The sequence below is a fragment of the Andrographis paniculata genome, unplaced genomic scaffold (genome assembly GCF_009805555.1).
Source record: "Andrographis paniculata isolate CXL003 unplaced genomic scaffold, ASM980555v1 Contig21END, whole genome shotgun sequence".
NCBI classification, from domain to species: Eukaryota; Viridiplantae; Streptophyta; class Magnoliopsida; order Lamiales; family Acanthaceae; genus Andrographis; species Andrographis paniculata.
This window is the reverse complement of record NW_026137502.1, coordinates 4,468,754-4,494,460: the sequence shown is the minus strand read 5'-3', so window position 1 is coordinate 4,494,460 and position 25,707 is coordinate 4,468,754. Positions and strand designations below refer to the sequence as shown.

Below are 25,707 nucleotides of genomic sequence, written 5' to 3'. Positions count from 1 at the left end.
CTTGTATTGTTATCTGCAATAAGGAACCCTTCTCAAAGTCTTAGTCAAAAAAGTGAAAGGAATTTAATAGAAAAGTGTTCATATCCAAAATCCAAAAAGTTACCTTAAAAATCCCGAATTCAGATTTGGATTCATTTAATTTTTAAAATCGGCATTATTTATAAATTATTTATCAGAATCTTTTCAATTCATATCCTATTTTTATTTCCCAAATATATCCATCCATACCAAAATTAATTTTCAGTTAAAAAAGATTTATGGAGTATTAGAATTATTGGGTCTAAAATAGCCCATTATTTAATATGGGCTATTAGGTAAGTAACTACAAACGGAATGATAGCACTATACTAATTAGCCCATCGAGTACATATATGATCATCTTTTACAAATTGAATGCATAGAAAACTAAAAATAAAATAAAATTGAATATATTAATAAGTATATAAATAAGATATTATAAAATTAAAACAAATCAAGTCATAGTGTTTTCATTTATGATCAATTAGTTTAGTTTAAAAAATGGATTTAAATCTCATGTACTAAGAGATAATATTATATGCGTCGAATACCCCAAACATCACGATGAAAATAGATACACAACCTAGGAGAATGAATTTCAGCAATTAAAACTCACACTATTTGATATAGTTGCATCTATCCAAACAGACTTTCCCAAGAAAAAACTACTACTATTGTGTTTGTGTCTGTGTCTGTGTAGAGAGCTGCAAGAAAGAACCTGTCAGTCAGTAGCCATCAGTCTTTGCACGTTTTCATTCATCCATTAACTTGAACTGAGTCCGAGTCCAGTTCCAGTTCAAGCAGCATATCATCCAACGAGAACTTGTAGCAGTCTTCCAGTCGTCCCGGTTTCAGGAAATCGAATCCGCCATCGAATCCATTACCAGCTTCATCCATTCCGTCAGCCAGCAGCTTCGATTCTGTGTTCGGATATGGCAAATTCGGAGGTTGTATGTCACTGCATTCTTTATCCAATTCCTCGTGCTTCACATGTTGCAGCAATCGCCAGGCGGGAGCTCTTTCATTGACAACATTAACAGGTTCCTTGGCTGTGCCGTGCTGTTCTTGCTTCAGGGGATTGTGATCTTCTTGCTCCTCATTGTTACTCTTTACGCTGGATGCAGATGTAGTTGGCAATGAAGATGACGAATCTTTAGCATCGGATGGAACGGAGTTCGGGAAGTTAAGGCGTGCCCGAGGGCCATACATGGCTCTAGCAGCTTCGTCATAAGCCCGAGCAGCTTCATTTGAAGTGGCGAATGTGCCCAACCAGAGGCGGCTTCCCCTGTCCGGCTCCCTGATCTCCGCCACCCATTTACCCCAAGTTCGCTGCCTCACGCCCCTGAAGTTGCAGCACGCATTCTCAGGACCGCCCTTGCCCTTCATACAACCTTTCTTGGATCCTTTGGCAGGTGTTTTCCGCACCAGCTTTTCTCCATTGTCGAGAGAAGTGAGTCTTACATTGTATTCCTGCCACTTTGCAAGCGTTTCCTTCACATATTTGGTTCCGAGCACGCGACTTCTGGATTTCCTCTTTCGAGTACAATCCACAGGTTGAGAAACTGCATTAGAATCTTCATCAAACTGAGCCATCTTTGAGAACCGTCTGCAATAAGAACAATAATGGCTTCCGATCAAAAAAAGAATAATGGATTCCGATCATAAAAGTTCAATCCGATCAAGAAAACAATGGCTCGAGCATTTACTTAATCTAGGTAAGGTTTTTTAGAAATATCCAAGCAGTAGTTATAGTGCACTTGCAGCAACAATAAGACGAGTGACTGTAGCGAATGTCTTTCAGATTAAAGTGAAAATTTATCCCTTGGAGCTCAACATTTTGCATCCCAAAGCTTAAACAAGAATCACTGATGTAGAGCTCTCTTCGCGATATGTATATATGTTCTTCACTCATTTTAGCAAATTATGAAGCGAAAATGGAGGCAACTCAGTTCACACACGAGGAAACCATGCTCTCCAAGGAGATTCTTTCCGGCGTTGCGAAAGAAAAGCAAAAAAGGACTAACCAAGCGTTATCCGAAACATATAAACCAATCCAAATCTCAGAAAATCAAAAACCTAAATAAACACACCATTCAACTGCCGAAAACCATCATCTGCTCAATCAAACTCCAAATACGAAAAATTAAAAAAATAATAATAATAAAAAAATGGCGAAAAAAAAGAAAAGTAGAACAACCGCCAGATATAACTCTCAGTTACGAATTTCAAACCAGCATACCTCGCACGAATCCTTTCCGAAATGCCTCCTTCCTTCACCAAACCCCAGCAATTCCCTTCATCCCTCACTCCAGCACCGCACGCGTTCCGCCTTTTCCAATTCTCCAACACACCAGAGCAATGCTTCGGGGACCGTGATTTTTCCTCCGGCAGTAGGTTTCAATTACGTGTATCGGCGATCGAAAATTCTGGTTTCGATGGAGGTGTTGGGATATTTATAGCCTTCTAGATATTTTCTCGTAGCGCCCACCCCCCAAGGATCGTGCTGCCTTCGGATTTCATACTGACTGATGACGTGGGCTACAAGACTACCACAAGATTTGCCACGTGGCATAAAGCCACGCGTACCGCACATCTGTGATTCGGCTTTTGGGTTTCTCTCTCACAAAGCGTCTGCTGTTTTTGCTTCGGGGCGAAGCTTGATTTCGATTATTTCCTTTTGACCCCTGTCTTTTAGCCAAATTAATGAAATGCCCTAGCTTCGAAACCATCAATGTGTGCGCCGCTCTTTCTTAGCCACCAATCCAGACTTATATTCATATACTTATAAGTTTATTCATTAAAAAACAAAAAAAAGAATTAGATTAAATGTTGGGTTATGTATAATAATATAATATACATTTTCTTAAAATTAAATTTAAAATTTATTTTATGTCGATCATGAAGTACTAGTGTACATACAATGTATTTGTGAATGCAATATCGTTTATTCAAAGCTATACACTTGTGTTGTATTCCTTCCTCTAAATATAGACATGCAAAATATCAATCAAACATTCGATTCTAACACCTAAATCTCAACAATCCATCTCTCATTACTTTGTCTCTGTGTCTCATTTCTATTAAAAAATTTGACCCAACTTAATTTGACGAATCTCTTTTAATAAATATTAATAATTGGTCCACTTTTTAACCTGATTCTCGGACCCGATCCAATCTCAAACTCAAACTCTTTAATCCAAATTCAAACCCCAAGCCCAAAATTTTTTACCCTAACCCATTTTGTTAGTGAAAAGTTACAACCAAATTAGTTAATTGGTTTTTGATGGTTTTTAGATTAAGTGTGTGAGTCCATTAAGGAGGAATAGAGATACGGAGAGGTGAAAGGAGCAATGGAGCAAAGGAGATGAGAGTAGAGAGGTGAGTTCCAGTTTGTTTGGGGTATTGGATTTTAGATTTAGATTTAGATTTTTAAGTTGTGTTTGTTTGAAGGTTTGAATTTTGTAATAATTATGTTGAAAAAAATTATTATTTTATTGAAAAATGATAAATTGATGCGATAGTTTGAAATGAATTATATTTAATATTGTTAAAGAAATTATAAATAAATAATAAAAAGTGATGTTTGATTCGATATTTATTAATTAAATTTAAATTTAATTTCTAGAAAAAAAAAATTCTTTTATATTTTTGGATGATGTGAGTTCTCGCAAATTTGTATTATTTATTCAATTTTTTTTTTCAAAATTATCAAATTAAATATTTTTTTCTATATTATGCTAAAAATTAATTTTACATTCAAAGCATCGTATCAACTCTGATTTATATAGCATTATAATACTCTCTCCATCCCAATACAATAGTCTTGTTTATCATGTTTGTCCGTCCCAAAACAATAGTCTCATTTCCATAGATAACCATATCACCATAAAATTATCCTATTTTTTCATTATTATTATACAATTAACACTACAAAGGACAAAAAAGTCATTTATCTTTACTTTTTACCAACTACGTGCCCAACACAACAATACTATATTTTTTGGACGAAGGAAGTACTATTTTTCAATTCTTTTTTTTTTTTATATTTCAACGCCAAACACACAACACTATTTTTTTATTCTGCAATGGGATGCGCTGACAATTTCTGGGATGCAGTGACAATTTCTGAAAAGGCAAACTGCTATAGAAGGGAAGTGGACTGCAGAAAGGAAGTAGACTCTAGGGTAGGGATTAATAGGATTTTGAGGGGAATTAAGTGTACAGTGTCTATACAGTAAAATTAGACCAAAATTGCCTAAACGAACATACCTTAAGTGTAGAAGTTTTTTTGTTGACAAGTTCGGTGGGTGTCGAAATTTAAAGTGAAGAGTCCACGTCTACCTTAAAGTGTGATTACTTCGGTCATTTCATGCCTTGGATTGAGCCAAAAATTGAAATCCTTAGCCTCCGGTGAAGAATTGATGGAAGAAATGAAAGAAAACACCACGAGATGTTTTCGTCGGAGTTGCCTAACGTATGGAGGGATTGTGCGAAAATTGGGGGGAGGGGCTCCAACCCACCCCCAAATTCCCCAAAAAAATGGAGTTTGTGTATTTTTGTTATTTTTTTTAGGTATATTGTGTAATTTTATCTTTTAGAAAATGATACGTAATTTTATTTTTTTGAAAAATTATGTATAATTTTATTTTTTGGAAAGTGATATAATTTTATTTTTTTAAAAATAATGTATAATTTTATTTTTTTAAAAGTGATATATAATTTTACCTTTCAAAAAGTGATATATAATTATATAATTTTTAAAAATAATGTGTAATTATATATATTTGGGTTATATTGTAAAAATAAATTAAAATTGAGGTGTAATTTATAAATATAAAATGCTATATAAAATAATACAAAAGAATAATATATATGGAATATACCAGTGAAAAATTAAAGTTTATAGTTAAACTGTAGATCAACTGCGTAGCTACTGCAAAAAATAAAGAAAGTGATTGAAGATATTGATTTGTGATATAAATTCACAATAATTACATCTATATATAATAAAATAAAACTAAATTAGGAATTCAATACTCTGCAAATTAAGCCAATAAGACAAATCACACTGGATGAACAGTGTGGCAAATGGATTTGGAGACTTGAATATGTGACTTTACAATCACAAGTACACTTCACACTACCAAATCATCTATTTCAGGATCCCATTAATTTATTTGTGTAGTAGTTAAAAGACAGTCGAATAAAAAATTCTTTCCCTTCGTTGCCTACCACTGCTTTTTGTCATCATCATCATGGTTGTCCAGAGCTGTCCGTTGCACCATTGGACATTCCAAAATTTGTTGTTTACCGACTGTAGCTGCTCGTATTATTGTTTATTTGATTTATTTTTGTTAGATGCAAATTTTCAACAATATAAAGTAAAATTTGAAAGTAGAGATTATTTTCGAATTTGATAAAATAAATGTCTGAGATTAGAAATCCCTAGGCAATATAGAATACATAACTAAAATAAGAAAAATAAAAACTACAAACTGAAAAAGTAAAGTGGTAATCCCAAAAACAATTCTCTTGAATTTGATGTCTATTGAAGATAATTTTTTATAACAGACCCGAATCCTTAAATATTCCTTAAATAAACGTTTTGAACCGTCGTCGCCTGGTCGATTACAGCAACCGCTATCAACTGTCCATCAATTTATCCTCCATTGACACGTATCTTTAACCGTCTCGCCAACCGCATAACCCTACAATTGACCAACCGATCAATCCAGAGACTAACTGGTCGCTAGACCAAACGACTCACCGGCCGCTCCATCAAGCGACCACCATATGGTCTCTTCAATCGGCGAGACAATGAATCGTCCAGACGATTCAATGGTCGCCCCAATCAAACGACTAAACTACTGTTCACTTAATTGGGCGACCAATTAACAGATCTTTCTTCGCCCGACTTTCTACTTCGACCGACCTCCGTATCACCCGTCTCATCCTTATTCCCCTGACTTCCTCTTTTGACCGACCTCCGTATCGATCATCTCTTCGTCGACTTCATCTTGCCCGACCTATATGCCGTCCGATCTGGATGCATATCATTTCCTTCATCCGTCCTCTCATTGCCCGACGTCATTTCGCCCGACCTTATGCCGTCCGACCTGGATGCATATCATTTCCTCCGCGTCTGATCTTATCATGTCCGACCTCCTTGTCTGCTGAATTATTCTTCTTTGCCCAACCTTATCATGTCCGACCTCCACGTCTGCTGATACTTCTTCTTAGCTTGACTTTTGGGCAGTTTAATCTTGTTATTATTATTATTATTATTATTATTTATTTTATTTTTTTTATTTGTACGTAACAATTTTTTTTAACATGATATTAAAAATCCTAATTAGAAATATACGTATATTATATTGATCTAAAATTTCATTTCCCACAAAGGCATGGAATTAAAAGAAGGGATACGCATCCAATCATGCCCTTTCCTTCCAACAAAATTTACATCACAACCACTCACTAAAAAACAAAAAATAGTAGAATCAGCAGACCACACACACGTGACACGTATTATAAAAGCTTTAAGAATAAAAGAATATAATAAAAATAAAATTAATAAAACCTTAAAATCAATCGCCGCCACCGGCGGCCGGCGACGACGTCACGGCCGCTCCGCCGTCATCCCCGGAGCTGGTCCCGCCGGCGCTCTCCGGTCGGATCTCCTCGAGCTGCTGCAGTATCTGGTGCGCCTCGGGCCGGGCCGACGGGCTCGGGTCGACGCAATGCAGCGCGAGCTTCAGAGTGTTGAGCAGCTCGTCGCCGATGACGGCGGCGTCCCTCATCAGCTCCAAATCGAAAACCTCATTCGTCCACTCCTCCTTCACGATCGACGCCACCCACTGCGGCAGATCCTGGCCGTCCCCGCCGGCGGCGCCGCCGCCCGGCGACTTCCCCGTCAAAATCTCCAGAACAATGACGCCCAGACTGTACACGTCGCTCTTCGTCGTCGCCTTCTTCAGCTTCGACAGCTCTGGCGCCCGATACCCCAGCGCCGCCGCCGTGGCCATCACGTTCGCGTTCGCCGCCGCCGTCATCAGCCGCGACAGCCCGTAGTCGCCGATCCGGGCGTTCCCTTGCTCGTCGAGCAGCACGTTGCTCGACGTCAAGTTCCCATGGACGATCCCGACGTTCGTGTGCAGATACATCACCCCCCTCGTCATCCCTTTGCAGATCTTCATCCTCGTCGGCCAGTCAACTGGCGCGTCCGGCGCACGCGCTGTATAGAAAGTCAACACCCCACAACAGTCAACATCAACCAACCTTAACCAATCCGAACTAGGAAAAAACAAGACTCAAAGCATTTTAACGAACCGTGTAAGAAGGTAGCGAGAGATCCCTTGGGCATGTAGTCGAAAACCAGCAACTTCTCGCCCTTAGGCCCTAAATAATAGGCCCTTAGCGCGAGTAGATTAGGGTGCCTTATCTTCCCCAGCTCGTTGACCTCATGTTCGAATTCCCTCTGTCCTTTGGTGATCTTCTCCCTCAATCTCTTAACAGCGACTTGGATCCCATCTTCCATGGTGGCTTTGTACACTGTACCGTAAGTGCTCTTACCCATAATTTCAGCAGTGGCACACAGTAGATCGTCTGCGCTAAACGCCATTGGCCCATCAAAGTGTACAAGTTTCCCGCCACTTTCTCCTCCGCCGCCTTCACCGCCTTCAGTCGCCGCCGCACTTTGTGGGGTCCCCTTTTCCGACCGGGAGGCGGCGGAGGCGGAGGCGGCGCCGCCGCCGGACTTGGTAGAATCTCTGGAAATTCTTCTCTTCCTCAACAGGCAGCAGAGCAGAATGCAGCAAGTCACTAAAAGGATGACGAGAAGGACCCCTGCTGCAATGAGGATAATGTCTTTGGTGCTCAGCTTCCGACGACGTCGTTTTGGGGCTGGACCTGCTGGGGGAGCTTCGGAGGGGGATAAAGGGCAGGGAGTCGAAGGACTGTAGCCGCAGAGGAGGAGATTCCCGGTGAAAGCAGTGGAGTTGAATTTTTCCGACAGGGTTTTGGGGACTTGCCCGGAGAGATTGTTGTACGAAACGTTGAAGGATTCGAGATTCGGCAGGCCGGCGACGGCGGCCGGAATTTCTCCGGCGAGGTTGTTCTGGGCAAGATCGAGCGTCTTGAGTGAAGAGATGCTCCCTATCGAAGGAGGAATCCGCCCCGTGAAGTCGTTGCTTCTCAAGTCGAGAACCGACAGCTGTCCGAGGTTCGACAGGCTGTCAGGAAGGCTACCATTCAACGAATTATGTCCGATCGTCAAAACTTGAATCAAAGACACATTTTTCTTACCACCCCCCCAAGAATCAGGGACAGGGCCGGAAAGATTGTTGTGTTCCAAAGCAAGGAAGATGAGCGAAGGAGACAGGGCGAAGCGAACCGGGATCGAACCGGTCAACGAGTTGTGACTCAGATTGAGCCGGAAAAGCTTGGTGGAGTTGACAAGGCTCCCTGGAATGGCTCCCGACAGGGAATTGTTGGAAAGATCGAGCGTCTGAAGGAGAGGGCAGAGGCCCAAGGAGGCAGGGATGGAACCCGACAGGCGGTTGTTGAACAGCTGGAGACCTCGGAGATTGGGCAGGAACCCTAACGATGTCGGAATGGCGCCGGAGATGAAATTGTCGTGAAGGCTGAGCTTCCTGAGGGCCTGGAATTGGCCAATTTTTTCTGTGATTTTTCCGGCGAGTCCTCGCCAGGGAAGCTGGATGACGATGACTTGGCCCTGGGCGCATTTAATGCCGGCCCAGCCGCCGGAGCAGGCGCCGGCGCCGGAATCATTCCAGGATTTCAAGAACCCTTGTGGGTCGATCAGGTCGTGCTTGAAAGCCTGGAGGGCTTCGAAGTCTGCCTGAGTTACGATCACCCCATCCCATGTCTGGCTCCAGACAGGCTGCAGAACGAACACCACCGCCTGTAAGAAAATCAAGAATTGAAGATGACGACAACGATGGTGCTGAATCTTCCATTTCTCCTTTTTCCTCCCTGGAAACTGATGGTTTGGGCTTCGAACATAGCCGCCGTTGCTATTGACCTCCATAGCTGCTGTAAGAGAGAGGTAGAGAGAATTAGCTAAAAACAGGAGGAAATGAGAGTGGACAAGAAAGCTTTTGTAACGGAGGGGAGGAGGAGCCAGGGGGGTTAGTGGGGTTCCTGTGATAGGCACGTGTGGAGTGAGAAAGTAGAGAATTATTTTAGAGAGAGAGAGAGGAAGGAATCTGAAATTGGGGAAGACATGAGCAAGGGGTTGTGCCACATAGATTCGGCCAAAGGCCCTTCTTACACATTTCCTCTCTGCCCAAGAAATGTAACGGCTAGTTTTTTGTCACTCACTCACGTATCGCTTGCCTGCACTGGACTGCACTGCACACATGCCTAGGGTTTTACGAAATTTGGCTCCAATCTTTTAATTTATTAATACTACTATTTATTTATTTGTTACATTATTTATTGCTGCTGTTGTTTCGCTCTTTTTGTGTATGATTCTTAAAGAATTTGGCTTCTTCCAACGGCTATCTTTTTCATCTGGGCCCCGCAGAAGACTCCGTACAGTTCCCATTTTTGAATTCTCAAGTGGAGTGACAAGAATACCCCTGGCTTGTCTGGGTCGGAGGCTGCTCTTGGAGGGTGTTTTTGGTCCATTTGAAGAAAGAACGGTTGCTGTCCATTTGCCTAGGTTTGACGTATATTGGATTCGACGTATACTAATCACAGGTTATGTATTCAATTTTATAAAATATATATTAACAATTTATTGTATTTAAGGAATACTATTTTTTATAATATTATTAAAACTTATATTATTTATTTCAAACTACGAGTCCAAGGTTTTTGTAGTTTTGAAATTTTAAAAATATATTGGCATAATTTTTAAAGCATGTTTGGGGCTTTAATTAGGTCGTGTTCTTGTGGTTTTGTTCGCTTAAATTTTGTGTACATAATTTGTACTACGAGTCCAAGGTTTTTATTGTATATTAATAGGATTGAATTTTAGGTGTGTTTTTAAGGTGTTTTTTAAATAAAAATAGTAATCATATGTAATGTGTTATTAGTGTATAAATGGGATTGAAATTTAAGGCTTGTTCACTTTAAAAAGACATTACATAAAACAATACCCATTGTTGTCAATATTAAATAATAAATATAAATATTTTTTATAGTTTTTTAATATTAGCAAAAGATTACCAAATACATTTTAATCACTAAAAGAAAACAACTTGTTGTGGTAAAGTTGTCTTTGTGATTGAATTTGTTTAAAATTTATGTAAAAAATTTTATAAAATTATTATATTTGATATTTATATTGCATTCAAAATATTTTAAATAGAACATATTTTTTATTTAAAATATTTAAATGGTTATTCACTTTGATTTTATTTTTTTTCAAAATTAAAGGATTGAATAGTAAAAATACAAGAAGAAGAATTAAAGAAAATACTTCATTCATCATTTATTAAAAAATCTTTCATAGAAAAAAGTTGTAAATTTAAAATTTTATTTTGATAATAAATACTCCATCCGTCTCACATACCATGTCCACGTTGTCGTTTCTGTCCGTCCCACATTCCATGTCACTTTCCTTTTTTAAAAATGATTATACACTTTAATCTCATTTTAAACTTTTTAATTTATTTTTTAAAATTTTAATTAAATTAATTAGTTATTTTAATCTTAATTTATAATTATTTATATTATAAGATAATTATTTTCGCTAATACATTCTTAATTATCTACTAATTATACTCCTTCTAAAATATCGTATATACAGTGTAGCAGACACCGTACGTGGGATGGAGGGAATATATTTTAAACATAACTTTTTTAATATAAATAAATACATATTATCATATTTTTAAATAAAAAATTATTATAAATTGTCTAATTTGTTTTTTTTTTTTAATTCGAGTTTTTTTAACTAATTATTTTAGTACTACATTTTCTAAAATAAGATAAAATAAAATAATATATGTACATTAAAATTGTAGTAATTAGTAAAAACAGATATGTTTAAAAACCTAAACAAACAATTCCTAACATTTTATAAAAGCACTCAAAGCAAAATAATATTAAAATATGGATATATACACGTGCGTGTACGATTTCACATAAAAAGTACATAATAATTATAGAAAATCTCATTTTATCTTTAAGAAATTACATTCACTTTTTTCTTTTTTTTTTTTCCATTCTTAGTCATCATTTCATTCAATTTTATTTTATCCAATTACTAAAACCTTCGTTCAACTCATAATTATATCACTATGCACACCACAATTTATATTACATATTTATTTTTATCGTTTAAAAAATTTATACAATTCATTGTTTTTTACATTACTAATTAATTAAAAACTAAAGTAATTTTAAATTTTTTTATTTCAATTATTTTAAAATATTTCTCTAGGTAGCCATGACAATATAAAAGTTGCCGACCCCCAATCCCAATTATTCGATTCACAAAGACATTCTCTTCTTTCATTTTCGGCATTTTATTTTATTTTTTTGTATTATTCATTTTTGTTTTTATTTTAGTTCGTCAGAGCTTCGATAATTAGAAGTGTCATTTTTCATTTTTTATTTTTACAGACAAAAGTTGTTTTCTCTCTAGAATTAACACGTCAGCTACCAGAAGTATCACCGAAGCGTAATTTAATTTGCAAGAAGAAAATAGTCTTTATAATTCTTATTCAACAACTATGTATCATTTATAGTCCATGAATTAGATCACAACAAATATTTTTGATTTAGTTTTTTCAAAATTGTATTTTCAATAACGTCGGCAACCAACCTGTTCTTGCAGAAGTAGAATAATTGTTTTGCAATTGTTAACACTGTAAATATATAAAAATTAAATTAATTATCCGATATAAGATAATATTGAAAATATATTTGCCGAGTCAAGTAGATTGATCATTTTGTATATATATTTTATTATGACGTGGAATCTGCAGTCGCTGATGATACATTGTTTTCAAAGATATAATGGTACATCACAAAAATAGGTGGCATCTCAAAACTCGAAGTTCAATTAAGGCGGCAAGGCACGTGGCTAAGTTGCATTTATGCACGCGTATCATAGTTTTGATTTGCTATATAAATCAATCATAGCTAAAACATCAATTAATGATATACTTAAGGGGAACAAAATTTTATTAACTAATTAATTTAACTACTTAACTAATTAATTTATAGCCTAAATTAGTTGAGAGTAATATACCATCATTAACTTCGTAACTCTATAACTTACTAACCAAATGCATCGAGACTAAAATAATATTCCCTCTGTCCCATATTAATATTTTATTTTAGTTTATCTCACATACTTGGTAATATTTTTAAAATTAAAAATAATTAATTATATTTTATTTTAAACACCACTCAAATAAAAAAAACAAATAAATACTCCATATGTCTCAATTTAAAATATATTTTTTTTAACCATTTTTATTTTATATTTTAGAAAAAGTAATTATACAATAATATTAAAATACTCTTTTAATAATACTAAAATACTCTTTTAACTGTTACTTAAATTGAGAACATATCATTAGGCATATAATTACGTTACCAAATAAAAAAAAGAAATGTCAAAATCTCTTACACAGCTAACCATTAAAATACTAATATGTTTTAATCTACTACAAAATCCCAAAAGTCCATTTGATAGGGGACATGGAGTATATATATTTCATTCTCATTACATCACTTAATTAATTAATTTTTATATTTTATTTTATCTATTTAAACTTTCGTATCAATTAATTAATTAATTTTTTTTACATTTTTATTTTATCCATCCAAACTTTCGTATCGAAATTAAAATACTCCCTCCGTCCCATTGCAATATTGTCATTTTTCATTTTTGTTCGTCCCAAAACAAGGTTAGTATTTCATAATTTAGTAATTGTTCTACCTACCTAATACAATAAATATCCTTCCAACTTCCACTATATTACACAGATGTCATTACTTTTACATTACACAATACTAATAGGAACATTTTCGTTTTTTCCACTACAACTTATTATAATACTAATATTAAAAAATTTATGTATAAAAAGCAAATGACAACCTTGTACCGGGACTTATAAGATTTGAACTTATATTGGATAGGGGGAATATTAAAAATAGTATAAAGATTTTCTTTTATAAAATATAATGCCCTGCAATATTTGTAAATCAGTTAATAAATAAACACCTAAAGAGTAGGTGCGGCGCAGGATAAGAGACGGGGCGCATGTTAGCAAAGAGACGGGGTGCATGTTAGCAAAGAGACGAAGCAGTTGGTGAAGAAATTGATGAGATGTGGCGGATATCTCGAAGCACTCTTAATAGAAGTTCTGTATAAAGCGGAGACTCCCATTTCGTCATTCCTCGAGAATTTCCTCGCCGTGATCTCTTCTCGCCGCCGGATCTCTGCATTTTCATCGCGCCATGGAGTCAGCCGCTGTTCTTCGCTCATTCCACTGTGAGTCCCTCTCTATATGCGTGCGCGTAAAATTTTTTGTTTGTGATGTAGGTAGTAATTGCGTGAAAAAGTGAATGTTTGTAGCTAGTGCATCGAATCGGATTTTTCGCTTGATTGATTCATTTGAGGAAGCCGTTAATCGATTAGATATTTCTGTTGTTGTCCTCCAATGTCTCTGTAGTTGATTTAGCTACCATTTGTTTGGTTATGAACGCTTATCAGCGTTATGGTTGCTTTTCGACTCGGTGTAGTTGCAATTGTTGTGGAAGTCGCAGTTTCCGTTGCCGTTGCGGTGGCGGGGCAGCCATGGCAATTAACTATTATTTTGTATGTGTGTGTTGTACGAGTTGAATCTGTAACTGTTTTATCTGAACTGAAACATAACGGTTATATGTTCTCCAAGTCTAGCACTCTCCATTTGTGGATAGTAACTGAAATCTGGTGATAAATGTTTGTTTCTGAGTGAGGTAAGTGTAGATTGTATTATTGAATATCTATTGCAGAACTCTGGATCAACTATAAATAACTATATGTCTTTCTCTTATATGAATTGATTAGAATGTAACTGTTAGGTAGGAGTATAATTTATGTACTCACCTCTATTTGAGACTAAATTGTTGTTTCCTCTGTGTTGCAGATTCTTTCAGCACAGGATTACAATTAAGAACTGATGTTAGAAAATCTGGCATGGTTACCATGAACAATTCAGTCTTCCCTGACCTGCGTGTCTGTGGTGGAAAGGTAATTTCATCCACTAAGAGACGTGATACCTTAGTTGTGTCTTGTCAGAAGATGCCTGATGCTACTGCAACTGGTGCATCTAATGGTGAGTTTTTTTCCTCTATGTAAAACGAATAAGTTTCGTAAGATGTTAATTATTTTATCTAAGCTCCATGTTAAATACCTTTGTCACGGCTGCTGCAATTTACCATTTAACTGTACATGTTTTATCCAACTCAGGTGACCCAAATGGAGCCGTACTATCAGATAGTCAACAAGATGAGTTGCTAGAGGAGAAACCAGGGTTCAGTGCAACATTTCCCAATGGTTTTGAGGTGATCGAGATATTCTCATTTGGCACTTAATAAGTTGTTTAAATCATTGCCTGAAGAACTATGGTTTAGAATGATGTAGTGTAGTGCTTTATGCCCATCACTTATGTTTAGCATTTGGAATTTTGGCACCTGAGTCTTAATTTGAGAAATTTATGAAACTAATCCTATAAGTTATTCTAGAGCTTCGTTAAGGATATGCGCTTTTGTACTGTTGCTCCATAAAGTAATTACAGTGAACTTCTTGGTGAGAGAAAATATAGGAGCTGTCCTGTTCTAAATGTTATTTATAGGTGCTCCTGATTGCATTATCAACCAGTATCTCATTTTGAGTCTTAAGTTCAAATCCGTAGGGTGAGTGTGTGAGTGTGAAAACTGTTATGTTCATGTCATTATAGTTCAGGCATCATTCTGATTTTGCTTCATCAAAACACAAGCATGTTGTATTTTAATTTTAATCAACACTTTTGTTTTATCAGAGCCTGCTCACAGAAGTCTGCGATGAAACAAAGATTGCTGAGCTCAAAGTTAAGGTAATGCCAAAAGTGTCTGTTTGGGTACTGTAGTTTTCATTAGAAAACAATATTGAAAATGTCCAATTCCTTATTTTTGTGATTGTGAGTTACAGAACTTTAAAACTTCTGTTTTACTTCAACAATGTGAAATAAAAAGGGTTTATTGAGACGGCAGTAGTGACAAGGAAAAACCCTGGAGTCATTTTATATTAGAGTGAAAAAAAAGTAAAAAGAAATTGTTAAAACTTTCACTATGTTTGGTAATAAGCAAAGAGGCAGTTTAAAATGTCAGGGAAGTTATTCCTGGCAAGGCCATCATATTTTTATGGCTAATGTGATTTACCAAATTGGTTACATGATGAAAGTATCTATATATGCACTAATTTCAATACTCTTTGATATGCCTCCCATTTGAGCTTTCGATGGTTAGTTCCTTGCTGTTTTCGGTAGCATTATGGTATTTGTCACAGGTTTTTGTTAGTATTAAGGCTTTGATGAAGGCGTAGGGGGTTTGACCCATGACTTCACAGTCAGGAGTCCACCCCCACACCAAGAGGCCATTCCTTACGGGACTCCCTTGCAATATCTATTGTTTAACAATAATGTGGTTTGTGTTGATGCTATAGTCAGTAGCATGTACTTTAACCATTACAGAGTCGATGAATTATTGCATTTTAGGAATACTAGTGCTTACAGTAATTTTTATTTATGGAATAGTTTGGAGAATTTGAAATTTTCATGAAGCGGAGTATTGATTCCCCAGCTCCCCCTGCACCTGCTAGTCCCCAAACAATTACATCACCTGTTCCAAATACGCCAACGAAAGATGCAGCAGCTGCTGCTCCGCCACCACCACCACCTAAAGCATCTGGGGAAAAGGTGAAGCCATTTACAAATGTCTTTATTGAAAAGGAAACCAAATTGGCAGCATTGGAGGCCTCTGGAGCTACTGGCTATGCTATAGTATCATCACCCACGGTATGTGTTGCATGGTCTTCTGTTTAATTGTATGTATGTGTCTTAGTAACCGTTCGTAAGTGATTTGTATCCTTTACTTCTTAAAGGTTGGTTCATTCCGAAGAGCCAGAACACTGAAAGGAAAGAAGCAACCCCCAGCTTGTAAAGAGGTGCGCAAAATTCAATAATCCTCCACTCTATCAAACATGTTTTCTCTTTTGATGCTACTTTCTTTCCTTCTTCTTCTTTAGTTTTTGGTAGCTTGTCCCAAGGGGTGTTCGAATTCGAATGATATTAGGACATTTTTTAAGTATTGTCTACCCTTCCATGAAATCTACCTGTCCTTCACATATTCCTTGGCCTCCTTATGTTCTACACCTGAAATGTTTATGTTCTAACACTCCAACTTAGCTGAAGGATGTGTGCCCATTTGATTTAGTAGTAAGTCACGTATATTGAATTGTGGAATGTTCTTACTTCCAGCAAATATCTGTCTGCAATGTATTTGCTCTGTTCTAGAAGCTCCATCAGAACCATCATGTGATATTTGCTCTAATATAGTTCAAAAATGGTTTGTGACACGATAAATTTTTTTGGGATTCAACATTGAAAACGTGGTTCTGAGTGTCTTGCAATGTTCTTTTATTAATGTGAAAATATTAGAGCTGGCCGTGCTGCATGGGCAAGGTTTCATACCATTGAGATATTTCTCAGCACATTTTGAGTCAAAAGTACGCAGAGCAGTGATTTCAAATTTGTATAACTGATTGATTATACACATCCTCCGCTCTCATTTCAGGGTGATTCGATCAAGGAAGGCCAAATTATTGGCTTTTTGGATCAGTTTGGCACTGAGCTCCCTGTCAAGGTAAGCCTTGTTTACAAAACTTCTCATCATGATCCATTTTGCAACGGCAAATCATGATCATCTTTCTTTTATCCATTTGTCATCCGGGATAATCTGGAGCAGTCTGATGTTGCTGGAGAAGTCTTGAAGCTCCTTTACAAAGATGGAGGTACAATGACATGCCCTCTCTCTTACCAAACTGAAATTTGATCAATTGATTTACACTCATTTCTGGAATCAAAGACATTAAGTACGCACATTTAACATTGTTGTCTTTGCACTTTTAAATTATGCAATAAAATTTACACGTGGTATTTTATTCATTTATGTTTAAACATGTGTGATACAATTTATCCTAATAATAATAGTTAGTTTGGTCGATTCTTACATCCATCATCATGGTTTAATTTTCAGAAGCTGTGGGTTACGGTGATCCCCTCGTCGCAGTCTTGCCCTCATTCCATGGAATCAACAAGTAAAGACTTTTGAAAGATTGAGGTAAGTTTGATAAGATGTTGTGGGGATGCATTGCTGCTTCGTCCCTCTCACTGAAATTTTCTTTACTTTTAATTTTCTGTTACATTGCTTTAGGGCCCCCTTTTGTTTGTTGTAGGCTGATTGTTTTTCCAGTCTTAATTGGTTTCCTTTCAAAACAATCATTGGATCGGATCGGATCGTTTACATTTGATCTGCAAATACAAGACGTTACCTACACATTTTTGAGTAGAAATCCTCTTTTGATATATTGTGTAATGATATGCTCTTCCTCGACGACTTTTTTGCATGTTTTAATTCTGGCGTTGCAACTACCATTATATGTTATAACACAATATTTATAATATTTATATCTATATTAATATAAGATCGTCTTTATTATAAATATTAGAGCTGAGCTGGCCATTCGGGCCCGTCTGATTTTTTCATGTCGGACTTGCCCGACCTGGTCTGGATAGTGCTGGGTTGGCACGGCCCCGATTTCAGATCGGGCTTGGAAAGGTAAACACAATTTGGTTCGAAATTGGGCTGTGCGTTTTGGCCAGTATTTTTTTTTTTTTTTTTTTTAATTATGTTTTTTAGTTTTAAATTAATTTAGAAAAAAAAGTGATAATATTATATTTTTTTTAAAAAAATAAAATACAATCATGATTTAAATCTCAACCTATTATGTTTTCAAATATTAACACAACTATCATTTATAGACCTCATATAATTTTTTTATACTCATTCTATTTTAATTTAAAATTTATATTACTAATCATAAAAAATTCTAATTTTATCTATACAAAAAGTCTACAAATAATATTAAATATATATGTTTTTAATCTCTATGTCTACAAGTTTTGAGCATAATTTTGTAAAATAAGAGCAACTTGTAGTATCCTAAAAGATGATCTGGTGTCAAATTTGGATCTCTGTAAAATGGATGGAAACGGAAGGGATAAGAATACAAGATTGCAAATTAGTACAATGTGATAGTGTGATTTGTTTTGTTTGCAAGATATTAGATTTGAGTAAGTATTACGCACTTTCGAGTAACAATGAGAAAAAAAAAATAGTGAGATTATGAGTTTAAACCTCTATCCACGTCTCAAGTCACATCTCATACATGATTGATGTAACGTGATTCTCGTTGGATCCCTTTCTAAGAGCAATGATAATGACACTCGCAAAAAGTGGCCTTGAAATAATGACGTGTCTAAACCCGGTTGCTGTAGTTGGCAGATGGAAGTAATATAATACTCTATCCATCTCAAACACCTTGCAATATTTTATTTTTGTACATCCCAATCCCAAGTATCTTGCAATATTTTTAAAATAGAAAATAATTAATTATATTTAATCTCTACTCCACGTTTTATCCCATCACATCATAAAATATATATTTCTTTCTTCATCACATCACCTAATTTGTAAATTATCTTACTTAATACTACCCACCGTACCAAAAGTAAATGTTGCATCTTGTGCGAAGAGAGTAAACCCCCCCCCCCCCCCCCCCCCCCACCTTCTTCCAAATCTTGGTCTTGCCTGGCTCAATGGTAAAGATAGCACTGGATGACAAGGCAGACACGGTGGACAGAGAAGAAGAGGGAGAGAGAAAGAAGCAATGGTGAGAAGAAGAGAATCATTTTCAGTGTGATTGTACTTCGGCTGTATGAGGCAATTGCAATATTTGATGGAAAATTTGGCCTCGGAATTTATTCCGTTGTGCAAATGTCTTTTTATGGAAGAGGAAAAATTAATATTTTTCTTTATATTTAAAATATTTAAATTTTTTTAAAATTTAATTTATATTAACTATAAATAAAAAATATATTTTATTTATTATTATATAATTTTTAAAATATTAAATATATATTTTTTAGTTTTTTAATTATATATATTATATTTATTTTAAATTATCAATATAAATAATTATATAAAAATAATAAAATAATATATTATTATTAATTAATGAAATATTATTCTTTTAATTGTCGTCAGCACCAATTAGGCTTTGCTTAAAAAGAGTTTTTTTTATTTTAAAAAATTAAAAATTAAAAAAAAAAAATAATATATTTACTTAAAAAAAATATATAAATAGTGTCAAAATATATATATATATATATATAAAAACAACCTAAATTCTCTCTCCATTCTTCTCCAACCCGTTATTTATTTCCTTCCTTTTCCTTCTTTCCTTCCTCTTCCCCATTCTTTCCTTTCCACCTTCTCTTCACCCTCCCCACTCCTGTTCCGCCGCTGTGACCGTGACCGCTGCTGCCGGTAACGAGTAAGATATATATATATATTTTCAAAAAAATAAAAAAATGTTAAAACAATTGGACCGAGGGTTTACAGTTCGGAGAATATAGTAACGAAACCTAACCTTGTAAGTTCGATGGCGGTTACGGTTTGAAATCGGAACTGCCGTTTTTGAAAATGCTCGTGTTATTGCTTGAATGAGGTCTCTGCAAAGTAAAATAGGTTATTCTGTATCATCATCAATCGTCAAGTGAATCATTACTGGTTTGGCACCCCCAGGCAGACGTAGGTCTGCTCTATTAACAGCTTATTGTGTCACATTTGTTCATTCAGAGCCAAACTCTTCTAGAGGAAAGGATGTCGAAGCAAGGAGGATCCCTCTCGAGGCCACCCCTGCTGCTGGAAGAACAAGACTACCTGTACTGGAAAGTGAAGATGAAATTCTTCATCATGTCGATGAGCGACGAGATGTGGGACTCCGTCGAGTATGGTTGGACTCCACCACTGAAACCATTCCTGAAGCAGCACCGCCAGGCAGCAGCGGAGGAAGTGATCGAATTCCCACTCGCTTTGTGACAAAACCGAGGAGTCAGTACACTGCTGAAGAAAAGGCCATGTATAACGCGAATGCGAAGGCTCTTAATGTGATATTCAATGGAGTCGATGGTTCCTTGTTCGGAATTATTTGCACCTGCACCACGGCTAAAGCTGCTTGGGACGCTCTCCATGCCACTTTTGAAGGATCTGAATATGTGCGGAAAGCAAGGTTCGAATTGGTCGAGAGCCAATTTAATAGGTTGAAGATGCACGAGGGCGAGAATATACTCGACTACAGCATCAGGTTCAAGGGTGTGGTGAATCATGCTCACATGTTGGGATTGGTATATGACAAGAGAAAGCTTGTATACAAGATGCTCGGAACAGTCACTCGCGAGTTTTATCCCAAAGTAATTGTCCTACAAGATCTTGAAAAAATTGAGACAATGTCACTGGATGAGATAATCGGGATTCTGAAAGTCTATGAACTCATTCATTTGCAATCCAAACAAGGGAAAGTGTCTGGGATAAAGTCCAATAAACCACAAATATCTGACAATGTGATCTGTTACGGCTGCAATGGATTTGGGCATATCCGATCTCAGTGCCCGACAGCAAAGAGGAAAGACAGCAAGGCCATTGGAGCGACCTAGAGTGATGACGACGATGACCTGGAGTGACACGAAGCAGCTGCCAAAAAAGCAGTCACGTAGGACTTTTTATGCGCTTATTTCTCATCCAAGTTTCATTTTGCATACTCGGTTATCTAACCTTTTGTGAATGATGATACATTTGAGATTTAAGCTTTTGTTACTGTTAAAAGGCTTGTGATTATGCTTGAATATAAAACTACTCATTTTGTCCCTAATACTGAAGGTTATTGTGCATCATCGTACTTTTCTAGCTCTCTGTGTTTTATTCTGTTCCTTGTGCATTATGGAAAGTAACCCATTGAGGCTTTTGGTATCTTCTCCGATAATCAGTTCAAGGTCAGAAAGCTTATGATTTATAATGTTTGTTGTCTCTATACATGCTCATTGTACACATGATTATTTAGTATCTTCCTTATGATGTATTTAATAATGTAGCTATGCTTATCAGGTTGAGGTATTAAGGATTTTACCTGAGGATAAAAGTATCACAGTTTACAGATGTGGTCCTTTGGTTGATCTATGTTGTGGATCTCACATACTAAATACCCCTTTTGTGTAAGCATTTAGCTTTTTGAAGGTGAGAGCTACCCACTATTAGACAATATATTCATTTTAAAGTAAAAAAACTCGCTTATTGCTATGTTGTTAATTAGGCCTCATCTGTGTATTGGCGAGGAAATAAAGACCGCGAAAGCTTGTTGTGTAAGCTCTTGTTTCTCTTTTTACAGTAATTTCATGATGATCGAAGCATTAGCATTTCTCCATTACTCTAAGGCATATCTATCTGATGGGAGTTTTGATTATCTTCGTTTTACTATTTTATACTAGTTTTGTAGAATCATTCATGCTTTTTAACACCTTACAACCAACGAAGATGTGAATACTCTTTAAGTAAGTTCTCATTCATAATGTGATATCTGCAAATATAATTTGAGATTGCTACCATGTTTTTGCATATTTTGTTTTTAACATTTCTATCTGCGAACAAACATGTCTTCTTCTTCATCAATTAGGATTTACCAGCGGATCATTATCTATTGCATCACTAACCACCACAGGTTTCCTCATTCTTTTCTTAAGCTTAGGGCCCTGAATCTTTTGCTGTTGGACCACCAGGACAGAGGCGGTGCCGTCGAAATCCGATGCTGCTAAAAGGTCCCCTACAACACCGAGTTCGGGACACTCACTCCAGGCGCCAAGGCTGGTCAGTATCTCAGATTCTTGATGGTTCTTCCCTACTATAAGCAAGTTGAATTGCTTTCCGAGGTCTCTAAGTGCTGCTGCTAGGCCAACCCCGTCTTTAACGACTTTCTCTTGGTAGATAAAATTCTGGTTTTCCATGTTAGCTTGGCGTACTTCCTCGATCATGAGGTTGTCTTGTCTTCTTTCTCTGCTGGTGTCGCACCCCAAGAATAAGAACCGGGTGACTGTTAGATTAACATTGAGGTGTCTTCCCATACGCGCGCCATAGCTTAATGACTCTGCATCATCTGATCCGCCTATGTATAGAACACCAATCCTGTAATTCGATTGGTTGTTGTTCATAATGGAGAGCGTGCCCGATATGAGGATTCCTTTGTCTATGAGGATTCCAACCGAACAAGGTGCCTTGTTCATGACTTGAAGGTTCAGATTCTGAATGCTCCTGTTTTCGGATCTCACAGATCCATCTATTTCCCAGCTCCTGTGAAATGGGAGGATGATTATGGTAGCACTTTGGTCTAGTGCCAGTCGGCAGATATCATCGTTTGCTGTGTTAGTCTGTGAGATCGCACTGAATGCCTGCAGGGTGACGCAGTTTTCGTGGCACTTCTCGTATTGGTGCAGGGCTTTGATTATGTTGTCTGACCTTGAGTTCGTCGGCTGCAGCATTTGCGCCGGTCGGTGTGCAACTAGCATCGGCGTAGTTTGGCCTTCTGTGTCGTGCAGTGTCACAGCTATGACAAGAATGGGGCTCTTTTCGGTTGCATTGGAAGCCTCAAGTATGTTTATCATTGTCGGTACATTTTCTTGGTTCTTGATGCAGACTAATATTCGAAGTTCGGAATTCTTCTTCATGTGCTGAATTGTCCTCCTCTTCAATGGAGCAGAATTCTTCGTAGGATCGTATAGAATTTTGATCAATGGAGTTATGATAGCTGTGACTACAACAACCGAACCGACGCTCAGCGCAAACTCCTGGTCTCTTAGAACCTGTCTTCAGGTGAGTTTCAAATTCAAGTTAGAGTCAGATTCATTACTAGTTAACATATGATATGTGCTAAAATTTAATTATGATATGTGTTATATGAACTATTATCATGTGCTGTCGATACCTATATTAGAAACAAGATGGCATGGAACTTACCCGATTGTTCCGCAGTATATTGAACATTACGAGCTCACTGATGCCTTTCGCATTCATCACGAGTCCAATAATAACCGAGTCGTGAACTTTTATGCCGAGGAATCGGGATATAATTACAACTGATGCCACCTTGAATGTGCAGGAGCAGAAGATGATGACAGCGATAATCCATAAAGACTTAGGATGAATCGTGAAAAAATTGGTCTTGAGCCCGCTGGTCGTGAGAAACGTCGGGTACAGAAACCTGCCGACAGGATAGTCGAGTTTGGCGACGATTGGATCGCCTAAAGGCTGTCCGTCGGGCACCAGCAAGCCGAACACTAATGGCCCTATAAAATGCTGGCCGATCACCTCTGATGTTAATCCCACCAGGAGAGTCCCGATAACGCAGAAATGGACATAACTTCCGGGCAGGGTTCTATTTGGAGGCACTGTCCTGGCGATCTTGCGGATGATCGGACCGACCCCGAACACCATGGTAAGTACAAGCAAGATTGCTGATAAAATCATCTTCATCGCGGTTTCGGGTTGGTGTTGGGATTGTATTATTCCGAATGTGACGGCGATTAAGGTGAGACCGATAAAATCGCATAGCATCGTCGCTGCGATGGCGATGCGCCCTAAATTGGTGCTCGACATGTTGAGCTCTGTGAGGAGACAAGCAGTGTTCGCGAAGGCGGTGAGAGACTGAGACAGAGCTATAAAAGGGAGCGCGAATTTAAGTGTTTCGTCCATACTGACATATTTGATCAACACGGCAACGAGTGTCATGGTGCTTGCCAACGTCCCGAACATTGCCGACAACCCAATCGCCGCCGCCTGCCTCCCCGGCCGGATCATCATCGTGCAATCCTGCCGCACCCCGAGAGCAAACAGGAAAAACATAATCCCGAGCGACGCGCATATTTCGAGATTCATTATGCTCCGGGCGGGAAATATGATTTTCGAAAACAGGTCTTGTGTCCCCAACAGCGAAGGCCCGAACAGCACTCCGCCCTGTCGGTATGTATGAATTCATTCGTTATTACATCAACATTAAGTATATATATATATATACACACACGTACGTACATGACGTGACGTGACATGAGATTAATGCTAACTTACGAGGATATGTGCGACAATCGAGGATTGTCCTAGAGGCCGGAGGCAAAACTCGATCGCCTGAGATGTTATGGAGATCAAGGAAATCTGGAGGAGGAAAATCGGGAGAGAATAGCTCAACGGATCCCGGCCGGTGAGGAAGTTTCCGAAGGAGGCAGTCTTCTCTTCGTATTGACACACAATGTGCTTGTTTCCGGCAGACACTGCATCGACGGATATACTGCCCATGGTAAGATCTTTACAACTTTCTGTTTTGTTTTTTTTCAACTATGTTGTGTCATTCTTTTGTGTTGTCCTAAGAAAAAATTTCCAGTTTTTAGGATATGGTTTTTGATATCGAAGAGGGAAAAACTAGGGAGTGATTTTTGGCTAAAAGATAGAAAATTTCATTACCTCTAATTTGTCTGACAGGTTGTTAATGGTAGATGGATTAGATTACTTTGCTAAAACCATATTTATAGTGTGTTTATATTGATATATTTTTTTGGTATTTATTATATGTACTATGTACAAGTGTTTAAAGAGAAATTATGAGCGAGCTAGCTCGTTTCTTGCTTGATATTTTCTATCCCTATTCTAGTAATAAATATTCCTTCACTCGTCAAGTTTATGTTTATTTTTTCATAAGTATATTATATTATAAACAGAAGTATATTTTCTATATATTTAAATATTCTTCATATTTTATTGTATGATAATAATTTTGTTATTAAAATTCATTGCCACGGATGGTTATTATTGATTAGATTAAAAAAATCAAAATTTGGTAGATTTTTCTAGTGTTTGAAATGGTCCCATCATCCCATAAAATTAATATTTGTTCAAATGGGGTGCTTATGGATTCGGTGTCAAACTTCTTCAATTTTAATTGCCTTTTAGTTTGTAAAATCGAAATCCAAATTTTTTCAAATGCGAACTTGTTTCGTTAGGGTTAAAACCGAACAAATTAAACTCTAATTGCTTTGTTTGGTTTGACTTATTAATATTAATATTAAAAATACATATACTTAAAATTATAGTAGATAATTTTTATTGTTTGTTTTTTTTAAAGTTTGGTTATTTCAATTGATAGAAAATTATAATTAAAAATCATAAATGAATTTTTTAATTTAATAAATTTGATTTTGAACTAAATGGAATTGTCCAAATCAAAAATAAATTCTATTTTTTTTGATTTGGACTGATGAAGGCTCACATTTATTTATAGATGTACCTCGTGTGGTGTGTGCTTGTTCCCTATTAGATTGATTTTGTTTGTTCTGCATCCGAATTTGATAATTTTATATGAATTTTAATTTAAATAATATTTTAATAAGAAATTATACTTGAGAAAATATATTGTTATTAGGATTCATACATATTAAATAATACTCCCTCCCTACACATGCCATGTCACGTAATTTGAAAAATGACTATACGCTTTAATTTTTTTAATTTTAATTTTTTAAAATTTTA

General features: G+C 36.7%; 5 protein-coding genes across 6 annotated transcripts; 2 read left to right on the top strand and 3 right to left on the bottom strand.

Annotated features, from left to right (window-relative positions):
- Positions 1 to 520: 520 nt before the first annotated feature.
- Positions 521 to 2,469, bottom strand: LOC127245201 (dehydration-responsive element-binding protein 2A-like). The gene is made up of 2 exons (XM_051265960.1): positions 2,258 to 2,469; positions 521 to 1,624 (listed from the first exon to the last, which is right to left on the bottom strand). Exon 2 carries the CDS (start codon positions 1,609 to 1,611, stop codon positions 775 to 777), a length of 837 nt encoding a protein of 278 aa, XP_051121917.1. The 5' UTR covers positions 1,612 to 1,624; positions 2,258 to 2,469; the 3' UTR covers positions 521 to 774.
- A 3,950-nt stretch (positions 2,470 to 6,419) lies between these two features.
- Positions 6,420 to 9,398, bottom strand: LOC127244758 (probable leucine-rich repeat receptor-like protein kinase IMK3). Its single transcript, XM_051265240.1, has 2 exons — positions 7,348 to 9,398; positions 6,420 to 7,252 (listed from the first exon to the last, which is right to left on the bottom strand). Exons 1-2 carry the CDS (start codon positions 9,065 to 9,067, stop codon positions 6,606 to 6,608), a joined length of 2,367 nt encoding a protein of 788 aa, XP_051121197.1. The 5' UTR covers positions 9,068 to 9,398; the 3' UTR covers positions 6,420 to 6,605.
- A 3,936-nt stretch (positions 9,399 to 13,334) lies between these two features.
- On the top strand, positions 13,335 to 17,637 carry LOC127245179 (uncharacterized). 2 transcript variants are annotated; one of them, XM_051265928.1, is made up of 10 exons: positions 13,335 to 13,495; positions 14,133 to 14,321; positions 14,456 to 14,550; positions 15,027 to 15,080; positions 15,780 to 16,040; positions 16,127 to 16,189; positions 16,819 to 16,887; positions 16,990 to 17,035; positions 17,281 to 17,364; positions 17,480 to 17,637. In XM_051265928.1, the coding sequence occupies exons 1-9, from the start codon at positions 13,462 to 13,464 to the stop codon at positions 17,343 to 17,345; spliced, it is 876 nt and encodes a 291-aa protein (XP_051121885.1). In that variant the 5' UTR covers positions 13,335 to 13,461; the 3' UTR covers positions 17,346 to 17,364; positions 17,480 to 17,637. The 2 variants fall into 2 exon arrangements, with proteins under 2 accessions (XP_051121885.1, XP_051121884.1); XM_051265927.1 differs by having other exon boundaries at positions 17,281 to 17,637.
- Positions 17,638 to 19,504: 1,867 nt separating this feature from the next.
- Positions 19,505 to 21,157, top strand: LOC127244727 (uncharacterized). The gene is made up of 2 exons (XM_051265206.1): positions 19,505 to 19,833; positions 19,945 to 21,157. The coding sequence occupies exons 1-2, from the start codon at positions 19,809 to 19,811 to the stop codon at positions 20,799 to 20,801; spliced, it is 882 nt and encodes a 293-aa protein (XP_051121163.1). The 5' UTR covers positions 19,505 to 19,808; the 3' UTR covers positions 20,802 to 21,157.
- Positions 21,158 to 21,705: 548 nt separating this feature from the next.
- LOC127245066 (cation/H(+) antiporter 15-like) lies at positions 21,706 to 24,480 on the bottom strand. Its single transcript, XM_051265707.1, has 3 exons — positions 24,256 to 24,480; positions 23,149 to 24,144; positions 21,706 to 22,994 (listed from the first exon to the last, which is right to left on the bottom strand). The coding sequence occupies exons 1-3, from the start codon at positions 24,478 to 24,480 to the stop codon at positions 21,807 to 21,809; spliced, it is 2,409 nt and encodes an 802-aa protein (XP_051121664.1). The 3' UTR covers positions 21,706 to 21,806.
- Between the last annotated feature and the right edge of the window lie 1,227 nt (positions 24,481 to 25,707).